Below are 7,816 nucleotides of genomic sequence, written 5' to 3' on the forward strand. Positions count from 1 at the left end.
GTTCTGGATGAAGGCTCCTTTTTTCTCTCTCTCTCTCTTTTTTTTTTTTGCAAAAGTCTTCAGGAAACAAACGCCGGTGAGAACGTAAAAAAAACAACAACACTCCAAAGGAATTAAAAAAAAGAAGAAAAGAAAGCAGAAGGAGGAGAAAAAAAAAACAAACCCTTACAAGCACAACGGAGTGGATTTTGTCTCAAGTACTCCAAATTCTTGTAAAAACGTTTTTCGCCCCCCCGGAGATCAGAGGGAGTTTCAGATTTATGTGGGAAAAGGAAAATAAAATAAAATAAAGAGAAGAGGTGATCAAACCCCCCCCCCCCCCAAATTGCATTAAAGGAGAAGGTCGAAAGGCGAAACGGAGTCTGGAACGATGCAGCAAAAACTGAATTCACTTCTAAACCGGGTTAGAAGTTGTTCTTTCACCTTAACGGGGACATTTGCAAAAGGAAAAGGAAGAGGGAACGCACAAAAAAAAAGCTTCATTGCTTATTTTTTCTGGCATTTCCCCAAATGAAAATGAAATGTCCTTCTGCGGGGGGGCGAGAGAGATGGAGGCGTGGAGTCCAGCGTTTTGAAAAGCAAAGAGACCGACGGGACCCGGGAAAAAAAAAATCGCTCGTTCTCAATTTCCTCTCTCCCCAGCCCCCCGACTGGCCCAAACGCACGAGAGGAACGGAGTTCCAGTTTTATGGAATACTTCATCATTTCCGGATCTTTCGAAAACAAGCGCCGGGGTTGTTTTAAGACTACTCTTCCGTCCGCTGCAAAGCGCTCTCAGGTGGCCGTGAGCCTTTCTGATTGCAGATTTTTTTTTTCTTTTTAAAAGTTTGCAATAACAACAACAACAAAACTGCAGCTCAGAAAACTACGGGGCAAATGTCTGTGCCTAACTGTAGTCCAGAGGGAGAATCCTTGGTAGGAGGAGCTGGGAAATCTTCCTTCGACGGGGACTCGACGAGAGAGAAAGGTGAGCCTTTTTTTCCGGTCCATTAAGGGGAGGGGGGAAAAATTGTACCCGCTGCATAGGGGTTCGGGGTGCTGATGAGGCGGCCGCGAGGAAGGGGAGAGAAAACAGCTCCGCTTCGCTTCATAGGCAGAAGCTCCCAAAGATCATAGCTGAGGAAGATTAAAAAAAAGGGGGGGTGGTTAAGAAGCAGAAAGGGGGGGGGGGCTCAAACTTCCATTTGTAACATCCAACTCTCCCGAGTCTTTTTTTTTTTCCCCAGTGGGCCTTTTGGTGTAGCCGGCAGACCCTCCCCCCTTTTGCAACCCCACCGCCCCCCCGATTCCAGGCAGCCACCCACACAATTTCCGACCAAAAGCTGCACGGAATTCTGCTGTATTTGGCATTTGAGATCTCACAACGGGATCCCGATCACGCCGGGAATCTGGTTTATAGAGTTGGCTACCGTGTTTTCCCCCAAAATAAGAAATTCCCCAGCCAGCCATGCTTTAAGATGGGTGGACTTCCACTCCCAGAATTCCCCAGCCATTCATGCTTCAAGATGGGTGGACTTCCACTCCCAGAATTCCCCAGCCATTCATGCTTTAAAATGGGTGGACTTCCACTCCCAGAATCCCCCAGCCAGCCTGCTTTAAGATGGGTGGACTTCCACTCCCAGAATCCCCCAGCCAACCATGCTTTAAGATGGGTGGACTTCCACTCCCAGAATTCCCCAGCCATTCATGCTTTAAGATGGGTGGACCTCAACTCCCAGAATCTCCCAGCCATTACCTTAGTCACCTTTTCGACAGCTGCCTCCGGGGGTTGTGCCTGTTGCATGACGTCATTGACGATCATTTTGGCTATCCTCCACGCCATCTCCTCCTGGGCCTACGGACAGACCAAAGATGTCCGTCAAGCCCAGGGCATTCTGGGAAGGTGAGTAGCGAGCAGAAGAAAGCTACCCTCCAGGATCCTTGCCTCCCCCTCCAATTCATCTGGGTCCCAAACTGTATTTTCAAGCAATATTTGATGGGCCACTACGCAAATAACTGACCTCTGCGTTCCAGTACAGGTAGTCCTCAATTTACGACAACTGAGCCTAACATTGCTGTTGCTAAGTGAGACAGCTGCTGTGAGTCTTGCCACGGCTGTAAGCGAATGGCTGCGATTGTTAACTTAGTAACCCAGCTGTTAAGTGGATCTGGCTTCCCCCCTTGACTTTGCTTATCAGAAGGGGATCATGTGATCCGGGGACAATGCAACCGTCGTAAGTACATGTCAGTTGCCAAGCGGGTGAATTTTGATCACGTGACCGTGGGGACGCTGCAAGAGTCGTTTAAGTGTGAAAAATGGTTGCTAAGTCGCTTTTTTGGAGTGCCCCTAAAACTTTGAACGAACAATTCTAACTCAAGGACTAATTGAGTTTATTTAATGTCTGCTCAAAGTGACTAAGGTGCTGAAAAAAGGTCGCTTACGACCAGTCCTCGCACTTAACGACCGTCGCATCTGTGGGATTACGTCATCAACGTTTGGAGAGCTGGATAACTGCCCTGTATTTATGATGGCTGCAGTGTTTCAGGGTCAGGTGATCACAATTTGTGACCTTCCAAACTCGCCTCCGATAAGTCAACAGGGAGAGCTGGGTTCACTTAACGACCACGATTCCTATAATGACGGTGGCAAAAAAGGTTGTGAAATCCTCACTTGAGGAACGAATCTACCTGATGAGAGGGTTAACTTCCCAAGTATTCAGAGAAGCAGCCCCTGCATCCATTTTTTTTATATTCTGGGGAGGAATTTTTCTGGTTGTACAGTAGTGGCCCAAATTGTGGAAACCTTTTGGGAAAAGTGTACAGTAGAAATGCCACCTTTGGTTAAGTTTCCACCCATTTTCCTTCTAATTTCTTTATAACTGTAGCCTTGTTCACTTAATAATACTATTTTACATCGCTTTCTGGGCAACCAGTCAGCTCTTTGCACCATGACTTTAATTTTATTATGTTTTACAAGCTCACTCAATGAAAGAACACAAAAAAACCCAACCAACTTGATAGCCATCACATAACACACTGACAAATGTCCTCCTCTCGGCTTCAATACAGGACATCAATCACTAGATCCTATTGTGATCTGATTGGCTCATTGCCAAAACAAGATGATACCTGATTGGCTCTAAACACTCATGCTCATTGGCTACAATCAGAAAACTGGAAAACTACCTGAGATCAACCTAAGCAAGGTGTGCTTCCTTTTTCTGGTTATTTGGCTACAACTTTTCATAGAATACAGTACAGATAATTGAACAAACTTTGTTGCATGACATTCTTGATTAAATGATCTTTCCATTGATATATAATTTTATGGTACTGCTCCAAAAAAAAAAGGGGGTATTATTAGTCATCCAACCTCAAAAATACACTTTTCCCAAAAGGTTTCCACAATTTTGGCCACCACTGTACTTGGTTTCTGACCTGAATTCTCAATCAGAATAGTGCTGCAAGGGAACCCTTGAGGTCATCTATCCCAGGGCTTTTCAACCTTCTCACCGATTGTACCACTTTTAGGATATGGCAATATCCAAGTACCACCTAGCAAGGTGTCAAAAACTTGATGACCAAAAAAAAAAAAAAAAGGAAAAAAGGGATAAAGTCCAGGTAGTCCTCGACTTACAACAGTTCGCTTAGTGACTGTTCGAAGTTACAACGGCACTGAAGAAAGTGACTTATGACCATTTTTCACACTTATGACCATTGCAGCATCCCCAGGATCATGTGATTTACATCCAGATGCTTGGCAACTGACTCGTATTTACGACGGTCGCAGTGTCCCCCGGCCATGTGACCCCCTTTTGCGACCTTCTGACCAGCAAAGTCCATGGGGAAACAAGGCTCACTTAACAACTGTGTTGCTAATTTAACAACTGCAGTGATTCACTTAACAAATGTGGCAAGAAAAGTCATCAATTGGGGCAAAACATATTTAACAAATTTCTCCCCCCTCCTCCTTTTATATCTTCTCACCCTTCTTTTATATCCTTTCTCTCCCCTCCTTTTATATCCTCCTCTCCACCCCTTCTTTTATATCTTTTCTCCCCTTTTATATCCTTTCTCTCCCCATTTATATCCTTTCTCCCCCTTTTATATGTTCTCTTCTCTCCCCTTTTTATCTTCTCTCCCCTCCTTTTATATTGTCTCTTCTCTCCCCTCCTTCTTTTATATCCTCCTCCACTCCTTCTATCTTTTCCCTTCTTTTATATCCTTTCTTCCCCCCTACTTCTTTTATATTTTCTTTTCACCCTTTTTATATCCTTTCTCTCCCCTTTTATACTCTCCACCCCTTCTTTTATATCCTCACCCTTCTTTTATATCCTTTCTCTCCCCTCCTTCTTTTATATCTTCTCTTCTCACCTTTTATATCCTTTCTCTCCCCTCCTTTTATACTCTCCACCCCTTCTTTTATATCTTTTCTCCCCTTTTATATCCTTTCTCTCCCCTCCTTTTATATCCTTTCTCCCCCCTCCTTCTTTTATATCCTCCTCTCCACTCCTTCTATCTTTCCCCTTCTTTTATATCCTTTCTCCCCCCTCCTTCTTTTATATTTTCTCTTCTCACTCTTCTTTTATATCCTTTCCCTCCTCCTTTTATATCGTCTCTTCTCTCCCCTCCTTTTATATCTTCTCCTCCCTCTTTTATATCCTTTCTCTGCTTTTATATCCTTTCTCCCCTTTTTATCTTCTTCTCTCCCTTCTTTTATATCCTCTCTTCTCTCTCCCCTTCTTTTATACCCTTTCTCTCTCCTCCTTCTTTTATATCCTCACTTCTCCCCCCCTTACACTTTTTTCCCCAGTGCTTTTTCAACTATCATACGCGTACCACCTGCCAAGTGCCAACATACCATCAGTGGGACGCCTGCCACCGGTTGAAAAGCCGTGCTCTAGTCCAACCCCCTGCTCAAGCAGGAGACCTAGAACGAACAATTTGCCTGCACGCCCAGACACAGAGGAGGGTCTCTCGGAATCGCCAAAGAGGTGGGTCGTATTTTTTCCGTAAGTAGAGAGCGCCTTACCTCATCTGTATTTCCTTGCACCCATTTCTTCATTGCTTGTGAAAACATGGACCCTGGGAAGAGAAGGAGAAGGGCTGAGAAACGTCGTGTTTTATGCAGTCCACATGACTAGCTGGGGGATTCTGGGAGTTGAAGTCCACCCCTCTTTAAGCAGGCTGGCTCAGGAATTCTGGGAGTGGAAGACCACCCCTCTTAAAGCATGCTGGCTGGGGAATTCTGGGAGTGGAAGACCACCCATCTTAAAGAAGGCTGGCTGGGGAATTCTGGGAATGGAAGCCCACCCCTCTTAAAGCATGCTGGCTGGGGAATTCTGGGAGTGGAAGACCACCCATCTTAAAGAAGGCTGGCTGGGGAATTCTGGGAATGGAAGCCCACCCCTCTTAAATCAGGCTGGCTGGGGAATTCTGGGAGTGGAAGTCCACCCCTCTTAAAGCAGGCCGGCTGGGGAATTCTGGGAGTGGAAGCCCACCCCTCTTCAACCTGCTGAGGCTGAGAAACCTCGGCTTAGGAGAACCTTCCCTTGAGGAGGAAGAAGCAGCTCACCTTTGGACTTCTTGATGTCCGGTTCTGGCTCCGATTCTCGAATGAACTGGCCCAGGTTGCTCACACGGCCAAACGTCATCTTCCTGAAGCAGGAGGAAGAGGGGCTTATAAGCTCTGGGAGAGGGCTTAGGGTTGCAGCCGAGATGGCAGGTCCACGACAAAGGAACTGGCCAGGTTTCCCCCCACCTGCTCCTCCTTGCAGGCTCAAATCACACCTGTTTCCCTGGAGAGCCTGTTATTCTTTCTCCATTTCGGAGAAGGAAGCCTTGTTCTCCCACCTTCACGCAAGGTGAAAAGCGATTTAAAGCTGACCGCGGGGGAAGCAGAAGAAAACTGCGAAGGAGGGACCTGAGCAAGACTTGAACAGCCCGTCGCTTGATAATAATAATAATGATGATAAAGTTGGAAGGGACCTTGGAGGTCATCTAGTCCAACCCCCTGCTCAGGCAGGAAACCCTATACCATTTCGGACAAATGGCTGTCCAGTCTCTTCTTAAAAACTTCCAGTTTTTGAAGGAAGCGGAAACCCAACGGTCGTTAAGTGCGAGGACTGGCGTTAAGTCGCTTTTTCCAGCACTGTCGTCCCTTTGAACGGAGGCTAAAGAAAGGGTCCTAAAGTTGGGGATGACAGTAGTGGCCAAAATTGTGGAAATCTTTTTGGGTAAAGTGTATTTTTTGAGGTTTGATGGCTAATACCGCCCCTTTTTTGGGGGGGAGTAGTCCCATAAAATTATATATCAATGGAAAGATCATTTAATCAAGAATGTCATGCAATGTAGTTTGTTCAATTATCTGTACTGAATTCTATGAAAAGCTATAGCCAAATAACCAGAAAAAGGAAGCACAACTTGATCTCAGGTAGCTTTCCTTCACCTGATGGTAGCCAATGAGCAGGAGTGTTTAGAGAGCCAATCAGGTGTCCTCTTGTTTTGGCCATGAGCCAATCAGATCACAGTAGGATCCAGTGATTGATGTCCTGTATTGAAGGACTCTCCTCCTGTAAACAGTCACACAACACACTAGTGATAGTTCAACCAACCCCAAAAAAAACACAAGAAAGTAACTCACTCGAACATTTTGTATTATTTTAATTTCAGTACCACGTTTCTCAACTGACCAACGGGTCTTTCACTACATTTTATCGTAATAATTCCCTTGTTCCGATGTCAATATCTCTTTAATCTTCAAAAATGGGTGGAAACTTAACCAAAGGGGGCATTTCTACTCTACACTTTTCCCAAAAGGTTTCCACAATTTGGGCCACTGCTGTACTCATATTGTCATAAGGTAGAACAATTCAATAATGAAAGCCTCACCAGATTTGTCAGTTCTTACCCTGAAGAAAATCAAGATGGGATTGCCTTGAATTTCTTTCTCACCTTCCCTTCTAAATCCTTCCTTACCTTTCCCAACCTCGGCTCTAGATTGCTTGACCGGAAGGGGCCATCCGGAGGTGAGGTTAAAACCAGACAGGTATTTTAAAAGCAACAGGCCCATCCCAGGTTTTTTTTTGTAACCCACAAATTGATCTCTTCTGGTGGCTGGAGAACCAGCTGCATTTGTGCCCAGCTGCCATTCGGCATGACAAACAAAAAACAAACAAAAACCACCTTACCCAGCGTAGGTCCGCTGATACAGAGACTCGGGGTCCAGGCTGGCAGCATCGACAATTATTGCTTCATCAAAGTTTTTCAGGATTTTTATGCTGGCCTTTTTGAGGCTGGGCTGTGGATTATGATCCAGAGAATGAGAAGAGGAAGGGGGAAAAAAAGAAAAGAAAAAAGGACCTCATATAACTGTAATTTGGACTTAACTTTTCATAAAAGATCTATGTATCTATGTATGTATCTATGTAAGTATCTATTATGTATGTATGTATGTATGTATGTATGTATGTATGTATGTATGTATCTATCTATCTATCTATCTATCTATCATCCATCCATCTCTGTGTATCCATCCATCCATCCATCCATCCATCCATCCATCCATCCATCCATCCATCCATCCATCCATCATCTGTTTTTCTATCGATCTATCTACCTGCCTAATTATCTATCTATCATTTATTTATTTATTTATTTATATTTAAACTTCTATGCCGCCCTTCTCCCCAGAGGGACTCAGGGCGGCTCACAGCATGTTAAAAAACAACACAAAAAAACATTTCCCCTATAAAACCAATTAAAAAGCAAATATATTAATAGCTGTGTCATATTTAAAATCTTTGAAAATTTTTAAAAATTATTCCCTATTTAAAAT

The 7,816-nt window shown here is 44.4% G+C and overlaps 1 protein-coding gene across 1 annotated transcript in view; it reads right to left on the bottom strand.

The window, feature by feature from the left end:
* Positions 1-847: 847 nt before the first annotated feature.
* Positions 848-7,816, bottom strand: part of AKAP10 (A-kinase anchoring protein 10) — a 25,459-nt gene continuing 18,490 nt past the window's right edge. The window contains exons 8-12 of the mRNA XM_015827158.1: positions 7,170-7,279; positions 5,555-5,637; positions 5,012-5,064; positions 1,736-1,834; positions 848-1,116 (exon numbers count right to left, since the gene is read on the bottom strand). Coding sequence (XP_015682644.1) covers positions 1,111-1,116; positions 1,736-1,834; positions 5,012-5,064; positions 5,555-5,637; positions 7,170-7,279 — 351 coding nt within the window. The 3' untranslated portion in view covers positions 848-1,110. The remainder of the gene's footprint in view (positions 1,117-1,735; positions 1,835-5,011; positions 5,065-5,554; positions 5,638-7,169; positions 7,280-7,816) is intronic.

This window comes from Protobothrops mucrosquamatus, unplaced genomic scaffold, assembly GCF_001527695.2.
Source record: "Protobothrops mucrosquamatus isolate PMUCROS unplaced genomic scaffold, P.Mucros_1.0 scaffold3534, whole genome shotgun sequence".
In the NCBI taxonomy this organism is placed as follows: domain Eukaryota; kingdom Metazoa; phylum Chordata; class Lepidosauria; order Squamata; family Viperidae; genus Protobothrops; species Protobothrops mucrosquamatus.